The sequence below is a fragment of the Megascapheus bottae genome, chromosome 1 (assembly GCF_031878675.1).
Source record: "Megascapheus bottae isolate mThoBot1 chromosome 1, mThoBot2.hap1, whole genome shotgun sequence".
Taxonomy (NCBI): Eukaryota; Metazoa; Chordata; class Mammalia; order Rodentia; family Geomyidae; genus Megascapheus; species Megascapheus bottae.
Genome location: NC_143509.1, coordinates 2,092,479 through 2,112,994, shown reverse-complemented (window position 1 = coordinate 2,112,994; position 20,516 = coordinate 2,092,479). Strand labels below are relative to the sequence as shown.

The 20,516-nt window shown below is 57.5% G+C and overlaps 2 protein-coding genes across 3 annotated transcripts; both read right to left on the bottom strand.

The window, feature by feature from the left end:
* Positions 1-475: 475 nt before the first annotated feature.
* Prkaca (protein kinase cAMP-activated catalytic subunit alpha) lies at positions 476-19,753 on the bottom strand. Of its 2 annotated transcripts, none has more exons than XM_090336062.1 (10): positions 19,505-19,753; positions 9,753-9,814; positions 9,154-9,282; positions 5,601-5,699; positions 4,896-4,978; positions 3,076-3,202; positions 2,898-2,993; positions 2,688-2,810; positions 1,311-1,475; positions 476-1,096 (listed from the first exon to the last, which is right to left on the bottom strand). In XM_090336062.1, the coding sequence occupies exons 1-10, from the start codon at positions 19,548-19,550 to the stop codon at positions 971-973; spliced, it is 1,056 nt and encodes a 351-aa protein (XP_090192188.1). In that variant the 5' UTR covers positions 19,551-19,753; the 3' UTR covers positions 476-970. The 2 variants fall into 2 exon arrangements, with proteins under 2 accessions (XP_090192188.1, XP_090192189.1); XM_090336063.1 differs by lacking the exon at positions 19,505-19,753 and adding an exon at positions 14,797-14,990.
* Positions 12,865-13,121, bottom strand: Smim46 (small integral membrane protein 46). The gene has a single exon (XM_090336118.1). It carries the CDS (start codon positions 13,099-13,101, stop codon positions 12,946-12,948), a length of 156 nt encoding a protein of 51 aa, XP_090192244.1. The 5' UTR covers positions 13,102-13,121; the 3' UTR covers positions 12,865-12,945.
* Positions 19,754-20,516: the final 763 nt, after the last annotated feature.

The following is a 20,516-nucleotide window of genomic DNA, read 5'->3' as shown; positions in this document are numbered from 1 at the left end:
GAGGGAGCGGGGCACCCCCTTCCCCGGCCTCCCTGGCCTGGAGCCCCGGCGGGGTTGGGGGGGGTGCGGAGGCCTTGGGGGTCGCTGTCCCAGCGGAGCCGGAGGCTGGGAATTAAGAATCCAGCTGAGAATGAAATGAAGAGGTTGGCGGTCCGCAGCAGTGCGGGGAGGCCCTGGGCTCGGGGCTCCCCTATCTTTTGGGGGGGAGGGGAGAACGAATTCTTGTCTTTGGCAGGGCCGAGGCAGCTGCTTTGGCTCCCAATTGCTGGAGGATTGGGGGGAAGCTGTGGAGGGTCCACGCGGGTTGGGGGGACCCCGGTGCGCTTGGCAGAAGACCCCCCCCAGCAGGGGTGGGGGCGCTGTCGCTCGGGGCAGGCCAGGACCCCACTTCCTGCTTTTGCAAACTTGGCTTCCCAGCCTGGGGGGGGCGGGGCGGGGCCTGAGGGGCGGGGCGGGAGGAGGGAGGAGGCACTGCACAACTTAATAGATTTTAATTTTTTCCTTTTCCTTTCAATTCTAGCCAGCAGCCCACTGAACATGGCCCTTTAAAGTCTTTCCTCCCGCAGGACTGCTGGGAAGGGAAGGTTGGCTCTCCAGTCCATCCGTTCATCCTTGTGCGGGGATGGGGGTGGGGTGGGGGCTGGAGGAAAGTTGGGGGTCCCCTCTCCTTATCCTGCCCTGGGATACACCAGCAAGATGGGGGGCCTACTGGATGGGGCTGAGAAACTCATGTCAAACAGGCAGAAGTAGGCTGAGGGGGGTGGGGAGGGGCCTGAGGGAATGGGGGTGCAGCTGGTGTTTCCATCCGTCTGAGTGACCCCCCCTCGCTCTCCCTAACCCAGAAGGACTGGGTCAGGGGTGAAGTTGGATGCAAGGAACTCTGGGGGCTTCTGGCTGTTCAATCCAATCCTCCCACCCCCCACCAAAAAAAAAAGAAAGAAAAAGAACCCTCGGGGGTACAGGCACACCCCTAAAACTCAGCAAACTCCTTGCCACACTTCTCATTGATGGAGATCCGGATCTCTTCCTCCTCGTAGTCGTCGAAATTACTCGTGTCCCCAGCGCCTTTGAACTTTGGTATGAAGGGGGCTTCTACCTGGAGAGGGACCAGAAAATGGGGGGGCTCAGCAGCGCACATGGGAACCATTCCAAAAAGCGTAAATGGCCTATGCATCGAGGAGTTGCTTGTCCTGGACGACACAGGCCCGAGCTTTGGCACTGGGGCACGACTCGGGGGTGTGATGGAGACCAAGGCCACAGAACGGCCAGCATGGGGCTGGCTGGAGGCCACGGGGGGGGGGGGCGCCCACCTTTCTCTGGTAGATGGCGATCCAGTCGGTCGTGGCGAACCACTTATGGTTCTTGATGTCATTGACGCCGTTCTTGAGGTTCCCGAAGCGCTTGGTGAGATCCACCTGCAGCAGGTTCCGGAGCAGGTCCTTCAGGTCCGAGCTGAAGTGCGACGGGAACCGCACCTGGAGAGGGGCGCAGACTCTGGGGGTGCTGGCCCCGACGGGCCCAACCCCCACACTGCAAGGTCCGAGGCCGAGATCCCAGAGTCCCCGCAAGAAGAGCGCCCGAGCCCATCTGAATTAGCCAGCAGAAGTACACAAAAAAGCTGGACGGGAGTCGAGACCTAGGTGGTAGAGTCCCCGAGCTCAAAGAACAGCAACAACACAACCCCTGGCTGGCTGCCGGCTGGTGCTGGCAGCTCACGCTGTCACTACCGTGACCAGGAGGTTTAGATAGGGGGATGGCAGTCCAGCAGTGTTCCAGATGTCCCGCAGCGAGGCACAGTGACGTCACCTGTCATCCCCAAGTGAACGGGCTGAGGGGGGTCCAGGTGAGTGTGCAGGAGGCGAGACCCTCCCCTGAGATAAAGGGCTGGGGGAGCATGGCTGCCTGCCAAGCTAGGGCTGCGGCCACAGGAGCCCTGCTCCAGACGGGTGACTGGGAGGCAGGCTTGGGAGGGTGGCCAGGCAGGCCAGGGAGAGGCCACCTCGGGCCTGGACCTGCCATTCCCAGGGTTCTCATCAAAGCCCTGCCGCCCTGCCTCTGCACGGCTCAGTTCTTCTGGAAACTGGGATCCCACGGCCGGGCACGCGGCCTCCATGGCTTACATACAGGCTGTGCTGTGTGACCTTGGCCCTTCGCCCTGGGGCCTGCGCGGGCGTGGGGGGTGCACAGGAGATAGCCGGGGGAGGCTACAGAGAGGCCTCTGTGTCCCCCACACCCCAGCTTCTCAGGACGTGGCTCTTCTGCTCTGGGTTGCCTCCCTTGTAGCCATGTGTGTTCCCCGCTGCCTCCACCTCCCAGCGCCTCGCTTCCCACGTGGGAAAGGTGGGGTGTGGAGGGGCCAGGCCGCTGTGTTCCAGCTTCCAAGGCCAGGGGGAAGCTGGCCTGGGGTGTGGTGGAGCTGGGGTGCGGGGGAGAGGCCTACACACCCTTCCCTGCAGGTGCCGGACCCCAGCCTTGGGTCCTCCCCTCTCCCGGAGCCAGACGAAGTGTCGAGGGGCATGCAGCAGGAAATGGGGTGCCGAGGGACCCCAGGAGATGCCAGCCTGTGTTCGGCTGTCCTGTGGTGGCTCAGGCCACGCCATGGGTGGCCAGGGTGCCCGGAAGGACAAGTTCACGACCATCTTGGCTATGCCAGCTGCCTTGGCTGGGCTGGGGGCCCCGCGCCTCACCTTCCCAGAGACAATCTTCTCGTAGATCTGGATGGGCTGGTCAGCAAAGAAGGGCGGGTAGCCGGCAGCCATTTCATAGATGAGGACCCCGAGGGCCCACCAGTCCACCGCCTTGTTATAGCCCTGGGGGAGACAAGGGGCACCGTGAGGGGGCTGTGGAGGTGGGGGTCTGGGGGAGGGCGGGCAGGGGCACGTGGGGGGGACACCTACTTTACTCAGGATTATCTCGGGGGCCAAGTACTCGGGGGTCCCACACAAGGTCCAGGTGCGGCCCTTGACGCGCTTGGCGAAGCCAAAGTCTGTCACCTGTGGGCACAAGAAGGGGCGGGTGGCTGGGCGGGGGTTCGGGCTGGGGGCGGGGGCGCCCCCCGCCGGCCCGGGCGGGCACCTGAATGTAGCCCTGTTGGTCGATGAGGAGGTTCTCTGGCTTCAGGTCGCGGTAGATGAGGTCCAGGGAGTGCAAATACTCAAAGGTGAGGACGATCTGGGCCGCGTAGAAGCGGGCGTGGGGCTCACTGTGGGGGAGAAGCAAGAGGGGGAAGGGGGGTCAGTGGGGGGGGCACGTGCTGCTTGCAGAGGAAGACACCTCCACTCTAGTCCCCAAATGGCTCCGGGGCCCGGTGCTGTGGTTCACAGATGGAGTCCCAGAGAGTTGGGAGGCTGAGTGAGACCTCCCGACCTCATCTCAAGATAGAAAAGGAAGCCGGGCACCAGGGGCTCAGCCCTATAACCCCAGATATGCCGGAGGCAGGAGGAACACTGGCTCACACCTGTAATTCAAGCCACTCGATGAAGCTGAGATGGGAGAATGGACATTTGAAACAAAAATAAGACTAAGGAGGAGCTGTGGCTCAAGTGGTAGAGTGCTAACAAACCTGGAACAAAATAGCTCAGGAAGGCTGCCGAAGCCCTGAGTTCTAGACCCAGTGCTGAAACAGAAAACACCACAAAAAGAAAGAAAAGAAAAGAAACAACCTAATCAAAAACTTTAGCTGGGTGCAGTGGCTCACGTCTACAATCCTAGCTACTCAGGAGGCTGAGATGTGAGGATTGCTGTCCAAAGCCAGCCCGGGAATTAACGTCCATGTAAGTCTATTTCCAATTAGCCACCAGAAAACCAGAAGTGGTGGTGTGGCTTAAGTATAGGGCGGTAGCCTTGAGCTGAAGACCTCAGGGACAGCACCCTGGCCCAGAGTTAAGTTCCATAACCAACAACAACAACAAAAACCTAGAAAAAAGAAAACAAAAACAAAACTTCATGGGTGACTGGAAGCGTGGTCTAGTGGAAGAGTGTTTGCCTCGCATGCATGAAGCCCTGGGTTCAATTATTCAGTACCACATACACAGAACAAGCTGGAAGTGGTGCTGTGGCTCAAGTGGTAGAGCACTAACTAACCTTGAGCAAAAGAAGCTCAGGGACCGTGCCAGGTCCTAAGTTCAAGCCCCAGGACTGGGAAAAAAAAAGAAAAAAAAATACCCGGGTACAGTGGCTCACGCCTATCATCCTAGCTACTCAGGGGCTGAGATCTGAGGATCCAGGTTCAAAGCCAGACTGTGCACAAAAGGACCAGAGACTCTTATCTCCAATTAACTTCTAGAAAAAGGAAAGTAGGGCTCTGGCTTAAGGGTAGGGCAGTAGCCTAGAGCTAAAGAGCTCAGGGACAGCACCCGAGTTCAAACCCCATGACCCACAAAAAAAACGAAACAAAAAAACCTCTTCACAGTAGGAAGGAACACTGAAGGTCATTATAGATGATCATGGGTACTGGTCAAATAAAAAAAAATGGGCGGGGTGCCTGTGGTTCATCCCTGTAATCACAGGAGGCTGAGATCTGAGAAGGGCAGTTCAAAGCCAGCCTGGCCAGAAAAGTCTCCAATAAAAAAGCTGGAAGTGGAGGTCAAGTAGCCTTCACCTCAAGAGGCTCAAGCAGAAAAAAAAAGGGGGGGGTCTGGCTGGAGTGAATTATCCCTCTGTGCTGTCGGGGCCCTGCCACTGGCTCCAGCACCCTGAAATCAGCTCTGAGGTTGCTGCCTTGCATGGTTCTGGGGGTCTGACATAGCAGATTCCACAGCACAGTGGAATAAACTCTAGGCCCACAGTGGAGGCCGTAGGGTTCCTGTGGGCCTCCCCCGTGGCCTGGTGGTCCTGGGGTGCGGGCTGTGTATCCCCTGGGTCTAGCAGTGTTGGGTGCACGCACAGCTGCTTACCTGAATCTGCCAATCCGCCGTAAGTGCGAGAACATCTCCCCGCCAGGCACGTACTCCATGACCATGTACAAGTTCGTGTTGTCCTGTGGGGGGACAGGAGGTGACACCCCGCTCCCTGCCCGGGGGGAGGGGCCTGAAGGCCTTGATGGTTACAGGGGCGGGGGCACTGTTTGGCTGAACCCCCCCCCATGCTGCAGTTCATTCTGCTGAACTCAGAGTGCAGGGAGGGCTGGCTTGGGGGGTGCCTGGGTAGGGCTGGCTTGGGGGGGAGCCCGAGGAAGGCTGGATGGTTTTCTGGCTTGTCATCTGCACACTGTGGCTTTGCAGGGCCCCAAAGGAAAGCACGCTGCCTGTAACCCCAACACTTGGAAGGACTGGGCCAAGCCCAGCTAGGTTTAGAGGCCAGGCTGTGTTTGAAACCCTCATCTAAAACACAACAGGTGCCGGGCTCAGGCCTCTAAGTCCCAGCTACTTAAGAAGCTCAGATCTTAGGATCCTGGTTCAAAGGCAGCCCAGGCAGAAAATTCTGAGACCATCGCCAATGAACCATCAAAAAGCCAGGAGTGGCTCACCTGGTACAGCTCCAGCCTGGAGTGGAAAAGTTCAAGGAGAGTGCCTAGGCGCTGAGCTCAAGCCCCAGGACCCAGCCGGCCCCCCACCCCCGTTCTCCGGAGCTAGCCCAAGTGGTCCAGCCTCGACCCCCACCTTGAAGGAGAACTCGAGCTTGACCAGGAACGGGAAGTTGACAGCTTGCAGGATCCGCTTCTCGTTGAGGGTGTGCTCTATCTGTTTCAGCTTCACCACCTGATGACGTGGACAGGGGGTGAGAGGGGGCGACCCCCCAACCCCAGCGGGCTGGGCTGGGTCCTTCAGTCAGAAGAGTCTGGGTGGGCAGAGGCTGCGGCCTCCCTGCACGGCTGGCGGAGAATGCATGGGTCACCTCCCCGCCACCAGGTCACAGGCAGTCACGGGCAATCCTCCAGCGAGCCTTTCCTGGAGGAAAGGACACCTGGGAAGGGAGGCATGCCTGCCCCGGGGGCTTGTGGGTACAGAGATCCCTCGCCCAGCTCTGGTGGTTCACACCTGCGATCCCAAGGACACTGGAGGCTGAAATCGGAGGCTCATCCTTCAAAGCCAGCCTGTGCGACGCTGTGTCACCAAACAAGCCAGAGGTAGAGGGTGTGTCTCAAGTGGCAGAGCACCAGCCTTCAGCAAAAGAGCTCAGGGACAGCACTCAAGCCCTGAGTTCAAGCTCCAGGACACACACACACACACACACACACACACACACACACACACACACACACGTGTGTATGTGGTGGAGTGGCTCAAAGGAGAGGGAAAGGCCCTAAGTTCAGATCTCAGTACTTGCACATACATACAAAAACCAGTAAAGAAGAAAATTAAATACAGGACTAAGAAAGTGGCCTAGTGGTCGAGTGCTCGCCTAGCATGCACAAAGCCCTAAGTTCGAATCCTCAGTACCACAGACACAGAAAAAGCCAGAAGTGGTGCTGTGGCTCAAGTGGTAGAGCTCTAGCCTTGAGCAGAAGAGTCCCAAAGTGGCCAAAAAAAAAAAAAAATTAAACACAGTCGATGTCACTCCTAGACTTGACTTTCTTTTTTTGGCGGGTCAGGGGTGAGATAGGGCCTGGCACACTCGAAATATTCCCTCAATAGGAAGTCTAACCCCTAAGCCCTCTTTTTTTTTTGGTCTGGTCCTGGGGCTTGAACTCGAGGCCTGGGCACTGTCCCTGAACTCTTCAGCTCAAGGCTAGCACTCTACCACTTTGAGCCACAGTGCCACTTCCCATTTCCATTTAATTGGAAATAGAAGTTTCATAGACTTTCTTGCCTGGGTTGGCTTTGCACCTGATCCTCAGATCTCAGCGCCTGAGTAGCTGGATTACAGGCGAGAGCCACCACGCCCTATGCTCTTCCACCATTTTGCTATTTAATTGGAGATAAGAGTATTAGGGATTTTCCTACCTAGGCTTGCGCCACTGGCACTGGCTGTGAGACTCTGCTCTCCAATTAAACCAGCTAAAAGCCAGAATTAGAGCTTTGGCTTAAGGTGGAAGAGCACTAGTCTTGAGCAAAAGGGTCTCAGGGACAGTGCCCAGACCTCGAGTTCGAACACCATAAGCAACTAACTACAACAAACAAAAAGAACCTAAAACTTTATTGGTAATGACTACTACAGGTACCTTGTCTTAAATCAAAAACTCTGGTGAAGCCGGGCGCAGTGGCCCACACCTGTCATCCTAGCTACTCAGGAGGCTGAGATCTGAGGATCAAGGTTCAAAGCCAGCCCAGGCACAAAAGGACCTGAGACTCTTATCTCCAATTAACCTCTAGAAAAGGGGAAGTGAGGCTTGGCTCAAGGGTAGGGTGGTAGCCTTGAGCGGAAGAGCTCAGGGACAACACCCAGGCCAAGTTCAAGCCCCATGACCCACACACGCACACACAAAAAAACCCCTCTGGTGAGGCTGGAGACTGGGAGGGTGCTTGCCCAAACAAGTATAGGCCTAGAGCCCAAACCCCAGTTTGGCAAAAATAAAAATAAAAGCCAGGTACTGGTGGTTAATCTGTAATCCTAGATGTACAGGAAGCTGTGGAAGGATTGAAGTTTGAGGCCAACCAGGCAGAAAAGCCTGCAAAGGCCACCTGAGATAACCAGCAAAAACCAGGGCTGGAACATGGTTCAAATGGTAGAATGCCAGCCTAAGCAAGTGAAGACCCTGAGTTCAAACACCAGTACTACAGAAAATAAATAAAAGTAAATTAATAATATATGGTTAAAATGAATTTTTAAGGGCTGGGGGCGTAACTCAGTGACAAAGCCCTTGCTTGGCATGCGTTTCTCAGCCAGGGATTCAATTCCTCGGTTCCACATACTCAGAAAAAGTCAGAAGTGGTGCTATGGCTCAAGGGGCAGAGCACTACCCTTGAGCAAAAAGTGTCCAAGGACAGTGCCCGGGCCCTGAGTTCAAGCCCCAGGACTGGCAAAAAACAAAACAAAACAAAAAACCAATATTGGGTACTGGGGGCTCATGCCTATAATCCTAGCCACTTGGGAGGCTGAGATCTGAGGATCGCGGTTCAAAGCCAGCCAGGGCACTAAAAAGTCCCTGTGAGATTCAATGAATCACCAGAAAACCAGAAGCGGTGCTGTGGCTCAAGAGGTAGGGTGGCAGCTTTGAGTTGAAGAGCTCAGGGGCAGTGAGAAGGTCCAGAGTTCAAGCCCCACGACCCACAAACAAAAAGTTCAGCTCAGCCCAAGTCCTGGTATCTACTGCCAAAAAGAAAAGGATTTGTTTTTTGATTTTGTTAATTTTTGGGGTACCATTTTGACATTTTGATGAAGTGTCTAGAAAAGGTGGATTCAGTTCTGTTGGGTTTTAAGGGGTGTGTGTACACCCCCCCAACAGCTCTTATGGCTGCCACTCACACACTGTGACACCCTGGCATTGTCACATCTCAAAATTCTTTATGGAAAGAATGTCTGGCAGGGCGTAGTGGCTCACGCCTGTAATCCTAGCTACTCAGGAGGCTGATGTCGGAGGATCGAGGTTCAAAGCCAGCTTGGGCACTAAAGAATGTGAGACTTTTATCTCCAATTAATCACTAGAAAGGGAGAAACGGGGCTGTGGCTCAAGGGGTAGGGTGGTAGCCTTGAGCTGAAGAGCTCAGGGACAACAAAAAGGCCCGGAGAGAGTTCAAGCCCCATGACTGACAAAAGAGGTCAGGGACCGTGCCCAAGTCCTGAGTTCAAGGGGGGCGGGGGGAAGGTGTTTGCCCAGAAGGCCACTGTATCTTCCTGTGAATTATTGTTGGGGACCCACCGGGGGTTTGTACATATGGGCAAAGACTCTGCCCCGCAGCTGCACTCAGGCTTGTGTTGCTTTCTTTCTTTTCTCTTTTTGCTGTGGGTTCTGGGGCTTGAACTCAGGGCCTGAGTGCTATCCTGAGCTTTTGTTCAAGGCTAGCGCGCTACCCCTTGAGCCACAGCGCCACTTCCAGATTTCTTGGTCATTAATTGGACATAGGAGTCACATGGCCTTTCCTGCCCGGGCTGGCTTGGAACTGTGGTCCTCAGATCTCTGCTTCCTGAGTTGCTGTACCCCAGGTACGCCCACCCTATCGATCTGACATTCCCCCGATACCCAGTACGGAGGAGTCAGCATGGGGCCGACTTCTGGGTGTGGGAAGGCACGGCTGTCGGCCCGGCTGGCCCACGGGGCCCAGGCTCGCTCACCTTCTGTTTGTCGAGGATCTTCATGGCATAGTGGTCCCCGGTCTCTTTGTGCTTCACCAGCATCACCCGCCCAAAGGAGCCCGTGCCCAGGGTCTTGATTCGGTCAAAATTATCCAACTGGGCTGTGTTCTGCGGAGGGAGGGTCGGGCCTGTCAGGGTTGGTTCCGCACCCCGCTCCCCCAGCTCTGCCTATGTTGGGGGGGGGGGGTCTGGGGTCTGTCCTGTGCCACCAGCAGAGGGCGCCCTGGCAGCCGGTGGAGTGCAGGGTGCATTCCTCCAGAATGTGCAGGGGAAGATCCGGCACTGGCCTCGGGCCCAGGAGCTTCTGGCAGCTGCTCTGGATGGAGGGGGGCAGCTGGAAGGGGTGGGGGTGCCTGGCTAGGGGGTCAGGGGTTGCTCTGGACAGGGGAGGAAGAAACGTGGGGCAGGCCTGGACCCTCCATGAGGTCCTCAATATTTGTTCATTCATTCATGCTTTTTGAGCCAGCCTTGCTATGCATCCCAGGCTGGCTTTGAACTGCTGACCCTCTCCCTCAGCCTCCGCACGCGGCTGATGTGGTTTTGGCTGGGTGACTGGGGCGCTGTCGAGGGGAGCTCACCTGGGCAGGGTTTTCCCATTTTTTAAGGAAATCTTCTTTGGCTTTGGCTAAGAATTCTTTCACTGGAAAGCAAGAGAGGGCAGGATTAGCTGGGAGGAGGGCGGGGGGGGGGGGTGGCAAGCCCGCCTGCCAAGGCCACTGGTGCCCAGTGGGGACGGCAGCTGCCTGGCCCCAGGGCCTGACCCCCTCACAGTGTCTTTGGGGGGCCCTGGCTGAGCCTAAGGGAAACTTTGGGGGATTGGGAGGTGATCCTGACAGGTGCTGAGGTTTGGGTCCCTCCCTATTACAGATGGGGTCCAGCTTCTTAATCATCCAAAGTGGGGTACTAGGAGACTTAGGGGTCACTCCCAGGGACCGAGAGAGGCAGCCAGCCCACCCCCACGGGGCCGGTTCTGAGCAGCATGCCTGGGCCAGGCCCGGGGCCAGCGAGGTATTTATAGCCTTAGCTCTGGGGCCGCTCCAGCCCCTTCTCTGCCCAGCCCAGGGTGGAGGCCCCCCGGGGCTCTGGCGCCCTCAGGGGGCCCAGCTGTCACTCAGGCCCCAGGCTGGCCCCAGGCCTCTTCTCAGCTGGGCACACAGCCCTGATACCCACCACGTTGTGGGTCCCATGGTACCCCAAGGCCAATGGCCCAGACTGCCATCACGGGAGCTTCACGGGCAGATGGGGGCCGCCCACCCTGGTTTCATCTGACTTGCAGCCTGGGAAACTGAGGCATGAAGTGGGCTTTGGGGCCACGAAGACAAACAGGTAGAGTGGCTGAAATCTAGTCAGTCCTTGACAAGCTATGTGACCTTGAGCCAATCACCTCGCCTCTCTGGGCCTCAGTTTCCCCCCTCAGTACAGACACAGGGGTGCCGGGTCTAGAACCAGCAGCTCATCATTCCATCTGTAGTTTTTAAAATATATCACAGAGGAGCCAGCTATGCCTCTGTGACATATCCCAAGATCTGAACATCTTTTATTTTCCATTAAGCAGCAAAAGGCTCGAGTGGAATGGTGGCTTAAATTGTACAAAACCAGCCTTGAGCAAGAATAAAAAAAAAAAAAAAAAAAAAGCCGAGGGACGGCACCCAGGCCCTGAGTTCAAGTCCCGGTACTGGCACACATTCAGGTATACAACACACACAGAAAACTGACATAGGAAATCTACAGTGGGGACTTGTGCCCCCTCCCCCCGTTCTGCAGGCCTGAAGGTGAGACAGGCTGGCTAGCTTGACAGGAAAACGCTTCACCAACTGAGCAGCGAGCCCGCCTTGTCTGTTTTTACTTTGCTTTCCAGACTTTGTTGTTGTTGTTGTTTGTTTGTTTGTGGGGCTTAACCTCAGTCAGGGCCTGGGCGCTGTCCCTGAGCTTTTGTGTTCAAGGCTAGAGCTTTACCACTTTCAGCTACAGCTCCATTTCCAGTTCTCTGGTGGTGACTTGGAGATGAGTCTCATGGGCTTTCCTGGCTATGCTGGCTTCGAACCACTGATCCAAAGATCTCAGCCTGCTGAGTAGCTGGGACGACAGCTGGGCTTTACCATGCCCAGCTAAGTGTCCAAATCCATTCTGGATTGGGTCTACTGTTTTGCAGTGTGGGGAATGGGCACCAGAGCTGTGGGTGCTGGCCTACCATGCCAATGTCCCCACCCAAGGTTTTGTCTTCACGGTGCAGGCAGGTGGATTCTACATCAACAACGAACCTGCAACTCCAAAGAACAGCCCTACTGAGCCAATCACTTTTTTTTTTTTGTCAGTCATGGGTCTTGAACTCAGGGCCTGGGTACTGTCCCACCTATCTTGAGCTTCTTTTACTCAAGGCTAGCACTCTACCACTGAGAGCCACAGTGCCATTTCTAGTTTTCCAGTGGAGATAAAGAGTCTCACAGACTTTCCTGCTCAGGCTGGCTTCAAACCCTGATCCTCTGATCTCTGCTTCTTGAGTAGCTAGGATTATAGGCATGAGCCCCCAGCTCCCAGCTTTTGTTTTTTGGTGCCATTCCGGGGGGCTTGAAGAAATTGGGGTGTGGGCGTTGTCCTTAGTGTATTTTTACTCAGGACTGGAACTCTACCACTTGAGCCACAGTTCTACTTCCAGCTTTTGGCTGGTTAAAATGTCACACAGAGGGCTGGGAGTTTGGCCTAGTGGTAGAGTGCTTGCCTAGCATGCATGAAGACCCGGGTTCAATTCCTCAGTACCACATACATAGAAAAAAGCCAGAAGTGGTGCTGAGGCTCAAGTGGTAGAGCTCCAGTCTTGAGAAAGTCCAAGGACAGTGCTCAGGCCCTGAGCTCAAGCCCAGGACTGGAAGAAAAAAAAAAAGTCACACAGACTTTCCTGCCTGGCCTGGCTTTGAACCTAGACCCTCACATTGTAGCCTCTAGAGTAGCTACTGGCTCCAGGCTTTCCTTTTCCTTTTTTTAAAGAGCCCAGGCTGGCCTCGAGCTCATCCTCCTCAGCCTTCTGAGAGGCAGGATGGCGGGCATGAGCCACCGGCACCACGCATGACCACGACGTGACCACGATGTGACCACGAGGTGAGCGGCAGCATGCCCTGCCTGGGCCCCCATTGCCATCGGACCCCTCGGGGCCACCCTCTCTGCCACTAGTTTGGCACTGGTCACATGCTGCGAGGCAGGGCAGCCCACGGACCCCTCAGATTCCCCCGGGGCCCAGGCACACCCCACTTTGACTTGTCTGCCTGGCATCACACAGCTGCCTGCTTTGTCCTCACTGCCTGCCTGCCCCCCCCCATCCTCAGGACAAGCCTGCCGCACTCAGCTTGCCCTCACAGGACTAGAAGGGGGAGCCAGCGTAGGGGGGGTGGGGGGGCCAGGCGGTGGGGTGACCACGCCAAGCCCGAGGACCACACAGCTCTCACACTTCTCCTAGGAGAGCTTCTGAGGCATCCGAGACCTGTCTTGGACATGGCCTCCCCTCTGGGGCCTCACTTTCCCCCACAAAGGGTGGCAGAGAGAGCTGTGAAACCCTGTGCCTGGGAGAGAATAACCATCTGCTAGTGCCAGCCACGGCCCCGAGGTGGCTTCTGAGAGCACAGGAAGGGCTGTGTGGCTTCCCCAGTGTCACTGCGGACAGAGGGCCACGGCCAACACGATGATGCTCACCTCGACTTCCCGTCCCTCTCGGCATCAGAAGGGCATGGGGGTGAGGGCTCTGGGGCCCAGCTGCCCCCCACTCGCGGCCAGGGCAGCTCAGGGTGCTGGCCGGCGCTGGGGCCCCCGGTGGGCGTGGCGGCACAGGTAGGCCAGGAGACGGCTGGCCAGATGGGCCCAGAGCAGTAACTGCAGCCAGCACTGGAAGGTGAGGTCCGAGTCCCCGCCCTGGTAGCCGTCTGACCTCAGGTCCATCCCAGGCGGCCCTGGGCACTGCCCGGAGATGGCGGAAAACAGGAGCCTCAGAGCGGGAGGCCTCTGGGGACAGGCGGCTGCTCGTTGCCACGGCAGCATTTAAAGGTACCTGCTCTGCCTGGCTCAGTCTGGGAATGTGACTGACTCAGTGGTAGAGTGCTCGCCTAGCATGCATGAGGCCCTCGGTTCGATTTCTTGCCATTGCAGACACAGAAAGACCAGAAGTGGCGCTGTGGCTCAAGTGGTAGAGTGCTAGCCTTGAGCAAAAGAAGCTCAGGTCCCGTGCCCGGGCCCTGAGTTCAAACCCCAGGACTGGATAAGTCAATAAAGGTACCTAATCTATCTGCTCTGGGCTGCCTGAAGGGTGCAAATGCCCCCCTTTGCCAGGGCCGGGGGAGGAATCATGCGGTTGGGGGGGGTCCCCTCTGGCCAGCCACCCTGCCTACCCCAGGGCAGGGCCGGGCACTGAAGCACTTCGTCTTGTCTGTATTGCCACGGCTCCGAGAGCCTGGCATGACTCTGTGATCCAGACCCAGGGCAGTGCCTGCTGGGCACTGGGGAAGGAGTTAAGACCCGTGTTCAGGCTCCAGGCGGGGATAAAGAGCCCCAAAAACCTCATGAATTAGTTGGAGGAACAGCTGGAGAGAAAGGCTGGGGATGGGGGACAAGGATGAGAACCACCCTGATTTCTTCCCCAAGCTTGCTCCCCCCAGACAGGCGCTCATCTGGTCCTAAGACGAGGGGACGGGAGAGGAGGGGAGGCGAGGGAGCTGGGAACTGGGTCCAGGGCCGCCCTTGGCTTCTGTCAAACCTTGCCCTGTGCTTGGTTTGGCCCTGAAAACACAAACCGGAAACGAACGAATGGCTCAGAGGGGCGGGGGCGGGGCGGCCTCCCTGACCCCTCCCTCCTCCCTTCCAAAACACCAAAGAAGGGGAGAGCAGGGGCAGCCTCCCTGGACACGGTGTCCTGCCCCTCCCTCGGGATCTGGCCACAGGAAGAGGCCTGCCAGATCTGCTGTTCACTGAATTTGCCACTTGGGTGCCACTAGCAACCCCAGACACCCCCAGCAAATCTGGGGCCCAGTGCGGGGGGGGGGGGGGGGAAGAGGGTAACAAAGCACAGGATGCTGCAGTGGAGGAGGGAGTCTGTATCTGCCTCAGGGAGTCCAGCCTCCCTCCCTCTAACAGCCTAGAACCTCTGTCCTCCACAGCTTGGCAGAGACAGGGGTCTCGGGGCAAGCAGAACAGGCCCGGCTGTCCAGTCTCCCCAGTGTGACAGCCATAGAACCCCTGCTCTGGGCTGTACCCCTTCTAATCTGAGCGGGGCCTGGATACTGGAGTGGACTGCACCCCACTGTCAGCAGAATGGAGGATTCCCCCCCAGTCCAGGCTGAACCTCAACTCTGAGCCGGCCCGATCTTCATTCTGAGCTGAACCTCAACAGTGGCCAGGCCACCCCTCACCCCTGTGGAGGGGCTGGACCCCCACTCCGGGGCCACAGGCTTCCCCTCCACCCATCTCTCCCGGGCCCCACAGCCCCAGGGGAGTGGGTAGAGAGCAGGCTTCCAGGGCCAGCCAGAGGCCCATGGGGGCCTCTTCTCTACCTGCTCCCCCAAACCTTTCCTGCAGCCCCTCCCTGACTCCAGGAGCCGAGAGTGCCTGTGAAGTTGCTATAGCAACAGGGCTGAGCCTCACCATCGTAGGAGCTGGAAGCCATCACTCAGTCTTGTTCATAGGGCACCGGGACTACGGTGGCTGGCAAGGCTCAGAAGACCTGCGGCACCAGCCTGGCTGCCCAGCTCCAGAGCCCTGGCTGTAGGGGGAGCCAGGGAATTCCAGGGGGGTGGGAGGGAACTCCAATAATGACCTGCTGGCCAGTGGGTACAGGGGACCACTAGCCAGGACCCTCAAAACTTGGGGTGGTTTGGTTGAGCACAGGGCAGCACTGCCCGGCAGGGCCCTCCTGGCTCCCCGTACAACTGCCAGGCAGAGTTCAGCGCAAGGTTTGACCCTCTGAAGCCTCTGTAGCAGGCTGGAGGGCAACAACAGCTCTCTCTCATCCGGGGAGCCCCCTCCCCACCACCCCACCTGCTCAGTGCCCGTCTGGGCTGAGCACTTCGTACCAGTTCTCCCTCTTCCGGGACAGACCAACTCCCGGGGTGTCTTTAGCCAGTGCCAGCCAGGACCTGAGCCCACTTGGCTGTCTGTCCTGAGAGTCCCCTGGGGCTGCTGGCCATTCCCAGCCTGGCCAGAGCCTGGGGCCTGGTCCCCCACACCATGTTCTCTGCGTCTTACTCTTGTCCTGCAATGCCTCTGTTATCTTTTGGGAGCCCAGGAGCTCTGGGGGGAACACTTGCAAGAAGTCCTCAAGGCTGGCAGGTGTGAGATGAAAGGCCAGTGCCCCCTGCAGGCTGGCCTGGCGACTGACCCTACCTTTCCCTCATCCCTGTGCTATATGGTAAGAGTGAAGTCCACCTTACTACATCTTAGCCTCTCAGGGGCCCAAAGCCAGGTATGGGTGTGGGGGAGCCTTCCTTCCTAATCCAGCTCCCTTTCAGGGGGTGGGGGGGTGGTCTACTGCTTCCAACATTGCCTCCAGTATGACAGGGGTGTCTGGCAAAATATTCCTTAGGGATAGTCAACTTATCTAGTACCAGTCTCTTTGACAAGCATGCAACAGGCATCGTAATACCATGATTGCATTTGCCATATCATTTAAGATTTCTAACAGAAATTAATAAAATTTTGCTGATGGCTCCACGCCTGTCATCCTAGCTATTCGGGAGCCTGAGAGCTGAGGATCACAGTTCAAAGCCAGCCCAGGCAGGAAATCATTGAGGTGTATATGCGTGCGTGTGTGTGTGTGTGTGTGTGTGTGTGTGTGTGTGTGTGTGTGTGTACCTGTGCGCGCATGCGTGTGAATGCTCTGGGCCTGGGCACTGTCACTAAGCTTTTGTGCTCAAGGCTAGCATTACACCACTGGAGCCACAATTTTACTTTTGGCGTTTTGGGTAGTTGGAGATAAGAGGTTCACTGACCTTTACTGCCCAGGCTGGCTCTGAACTGCAATCCTCAGGTCTCAGCCTCCTAAGTTGCCAGGATTACAAGCGTGAGCCTCCAGCATCCACTTTCACTGAGATTCTGATCTCAATCAGCAAAAAGCCCAAAATGGAGCTGTGCCTCCAAGTGGTAGCATGTCAACCTCGAGTTAAAAAGCCAAGCAGGAATTCAAGGACCTGAGTTCAAGTCCCAGTGCTGGCACAAGAAGAAAGTAAAATCTGGGGAGGGGGTAACCATGTTAGACAAGAAATGTACTTACGTCCCCTAACGCATGTAACTATAACCCTCTCTACATCACTCTGACAAGTTCAGGGCCGGAGCACTGTCCTTGGGTTTTCTCAAGGCTAGAGCTCTACCACTTGAGCCTCAGCTCCACTTTCAGCTTTTTTCTATGTATGTGGTACTGAACCTGGGTCTTGGTGCATGCTAGGCAAGCGCTCTACCACTAGGCCAAACTCTCAGCCCCCAGTTTCCTTTTTTGTAACTGTATTTTTTTCCCTTGCCTTTTCTTTTTTTGGTACTGGGGTTTGAACCCAGGATGTTGCACTTGCTAGGTATGCAGTTTGCCAGTAAGCACTAGCTTCAAACTCTGAAACCTCCAGTCTCAGCTCCCCCCCCACCCCTGCCCCCACCAGTGCTGGCATTACAGGTATGCATCATGGTACACAACTGTTTTTTTTTTTTTTCTTTTGGTCCATGGCTCACGCCTGGGCAGGAAATTCCACAAGACTTTGAATCTCCAATTAACTACCAAAAAGCTAGAAATGGTGTTGTGGCTCAAAGTGGTAAGAGCACTAGCCTTGAGCACAAAATAAATAAATACATACATACATACATACATACAAAAACTTAAAGATAGCGCCCCAGGCCCTGAGTTTCAGACCCAGAACCAACACAAAATAAAATGAAATGAAATAAACATACACACATATACACACACAAAACAAAACAAAAAAAAACCTAGTCTGGGTGCCTGGTCTAGTAGCAGTGTTTGACTAGCATGCATGAAGCCCTGGGTTCGATTTTTCAGTACCACATATACAGAAAAAGCTAGAAATGGGGCTGTGGTTAAAGTGGTAGGGCGCTAGCCTGCCTTGGGAAAGCCCAAGAACAGACAGTGCCCAGGCCCTGAGTTCAAGCCACCGGACTAGCAAAAAACCAAACAAATAAAAACAAAACAAACCCAAAGTGTGAGTTGAGAGATTTTAGCATCCAGGGAGTTTGCCCCGTGGATGGAGGGGGTGCGAATTCTGCCCCTGTGATGTCACCTATGTCACATGGCGTGGCTCATTTGGGAAAGCTCAGTATGAAAATCGTATCAGAGCAGATCTATCTATGGAGACCATTCAGCCAGGCTCCCGCCGCAGAGGCCCGATAAATAGCAGCACTATTTCATCTCCGGAGAATTAGCAGATCCTTCCGGTGCTTCTCATCTTTTTCTTGGGATCTTTTCCTCTGTGCAGCCTCCCCCTCCCCCTCCCCACCGCATGCGTGTGATCTGCCTAAAGGTTTTCCAAGACTATGTCATCTCCCCAACTTTCATCCGAGCCACTGCTATACAGAGCTGGCCTCACCTGCTGGGGCCCCCTTCCCACAAGTTCCGCCGAGCTCAGGCCCAGAGCTGTTTTGGACTCGACCCACCTGCTCCTCTGTCATCAAGCTTTCAACTATAAGCCTGTGCCCCCGCCCATGGGTGACACTTGAGGCCCCTTCCGGGCTGCTCTGAAACTTAGAATTCTGTTGCTTGGATTCCATGTGGGAATAAAAGTTCTCTGGCTTCCCCCATCCTCCCTTTCTTTCTTTTTTTCATTTATTATCTTTTTCCTGATTTTTCTGGAGAGGGACATTCTGGGTTAAGTCTTAGATGCTGGAGTCTGAGAACCACGAACTGTAGGAAAAGAAATGACAAGGCTGGGCACAGCCGCTCTTCAGAGCTGAGTATTTGGGGGAGGGGGAGGGGCTGGGAAGGGATGCCAGCTGAGGGACAACTTCAGAGCTGGAGGAATTAGGGAGGGGACCCAAGGCCACTTCTGAAGACATTTCCAAAGGCAGAATCATGTTCTGTCTCTCTGGCTGGGAAAGGTCAAAATACCCTGGGGCATGGGGACTGGGGGCCGCACACGTTTCCCTCTGGGTGAATGTCAAAATCCATCTGTTCCCAGGAGAAGAAAACCACTACATGCTACCTATTACTCTTCTTGACGCCTCTCCCCACCCCAAGTCTTCTTCCTGCGTGTGTGTGTACCAGTCCTGAGGCCTGAGCACTGGCCCTGAGGTTTTTCTGCTCAGGACCGGTGATCTATCACTTGAGCCACAACTCCACTTCTACCTTTTGCTGGGTAATTCGAGAAAAGAGTCTCCTATAGACTTTTCCTGCCCAGACTGGCTTCAAACCTCGATACTTAGATCCCAGCCTCCCCAGTAGCTCAGATTACAGGCAGAAGCCACTGGTGCAGGTCTCATTTTGACCATCTTATTCACACAGCCCAACCAACATAGGCATGCCTGTTTTATCCTCACCCAGGGGGCCAGGAGAGGATGAAAATGCCCCCCCAGGACTGGGTGAATGACAGCTCAGCGAGCTCAGAGTCACCCATCTATGGAGGCAGCTTCACTGGAACCTAGAGCTCCCCACAGAACAGGAGATGGCAGGAGACTGTGCCTTGCCCCCTGCCCTAAAGCAAGATAGAGCACCCAGTGAATTCCAAGCTGCACTTTGCTTTGCAGGCCCTCAACAGACCTTCCCGTTCACAAACAGTCGGCTACCCCAGCAGGGCCAGGGACAGGTGCTTGGACAGGGGGAGTACTAACAGAGACACAGAGTGACAAGATGAGGGGCAGCGGGACCCAGAAAGCGCCAGTTCCCCGTGCCAAGTGACACACAGGAGGGAAAGGCAATGTTGGAAGTGCGCTGGGGTCTGCTGATGGGGGGCGGGGTGGAGCAGGGACTGGGATCGGGTGAACAGGAGAAAGATGGGGAGAGGTGGAGGTAGGAGGGGTGTGGTCCCCCGATGGCCCGAGTCTGTCTGGGGCAGGCAGATGCCCACCCCCTGCAAGCACCCTCCGGAATGGTGGGCGCTTGGGGCAGCGGCAGGGGCGGCAGAGGCGGGGGTGAGGATCTGGGGAGAGGGTCCAGGGAAGGGGTGGGGGGCGAGGACCCTCGGTGACAGCTGGGGGGGGGCGCGGTCTTTGGCCAAGGCCCCTAGGCGGGGCAGGGGCAGCGCCGCTCCGCGGGCCCCGGCCCCGGCCTCGGCCGCGGAGGGGGCCGGCGGGGGAGGGGCGCGGTGATGGGCAGGCGGGGGCCGGCGCGCGGGGCGGCGGCGGGGTCACGGCGCGCACTCACCGCTCTCCTGCTCGCTGCCCTTCTTGGCGGCGGCGGCGTTGCCCATCGCAGTGGCGGCGGCCGCGGCCGGTCCCGGAGCGGCGCTGCGGCGGGTGCTAGCGGCGGCCGGCGACCCCGGAGCGCGCTGGGCGGCGGAGGCGGCGGCCCCTCGGGCTGGCTGCGCTGGCTGCGGCGCCGCGACCCCCGCCCAGCCCCTGCTTCCCGCGTCTCTCCGCGCCTGCTCGCCCGGGAACCTCAGTCCAAGTCCTTTGCTTCTGTCCGTGACGCCCCGCAGCCCGCCGCTCATTGGTCCAGACCTCCATGATTGACGGCGGTTTGCTGCCGCCCATTGGTCCCGTGAAACTCCCCCGAGTCGCCATTGGCTTCTGGCCTCGAGACGTACAATGAGACGCTCCGCCACTCACAGGCTCACGAGGCCTCGGCTGGGCGGGCTCTCGCGCCTGATAGGTCCAAATACGCGACAGGGCCTGGGGCTGCCTCTGCGAGCCCGCGGATTGGCGGAGACGCTCGACCCGGCCAGCCCCCCACGAAACGTTCCGTGTCAATCGCGGGGTGAGAGGGCGGGGCGCAGGCACAGTCCGCGGCCCGAGCCGGGCGGGGCGGCGGAGGCTGGCGGGCGGCCCTGCCGCGCTCCGAGGCCCAGGAGGCGGCCCCGGCGAGCGCCCGGCCGTCCCCGAGCCCGCCGCAGTCCCCCGCCCCCGCCCAGTGCGGCAGCGGCCGCCCGCCAGCCGAGGTTGACGCCGCGGCCGGCCCGGCGCAGCCGCCGTCCACCTGCCGGCGGGGGAGGGGCGGGGGTGAGAGGTCCCGGGGCCGCGTCGCTCCCGCGGAGGCCTGGTCCCGGGGCTCCGGGGTCCTCGGCCCCCCACCTGGGCCACAGCCGGCCCTCCCCGCCTCGGGTCGGGTCGCGTATGGCGTCCGGGCTGTCAGCGCGGGGGCCCGGCCCGGGGCCGGGGGTGGCAGAAACCACTCCCTTCCTTGCTCGAGCTCAGGATCTGGGCTATTTTGACAAGGC

Excerpts from the sequence above, each read along its gene's own strand:
- Prkaca (XM_090336062.1), bottom strand. The coding sequence starts at position 19,550 with ATGGGCAACGCCGCCGCCGCCAAGAAGGGCAGCGAGCAGGAGAGCG. Across the intron at positions 9,815-19,504 it reads GGGCAGCGAGCAGGAGAGCG|TGAAAGAATTCTTAGCCAAA; the intron begins GTGAGTGCGCGC and ends CTTGCTTTCCAG. Across the intron at positions 4,979-5,600 it reads AGCTCGAGTTCTCCTTCAAG|GACAACACGAACTTGTACAT; the intron begins GTGGGGGTCGAG and ends GTCCCCCCACAG.
- Smim46 (XM_090336118.1), bottom strand. The coding sequence starts at position 13,101 with ATGGACCTGAGGTCAGACGGCTACCAGGGCGGGGACTCGGACCTCACC.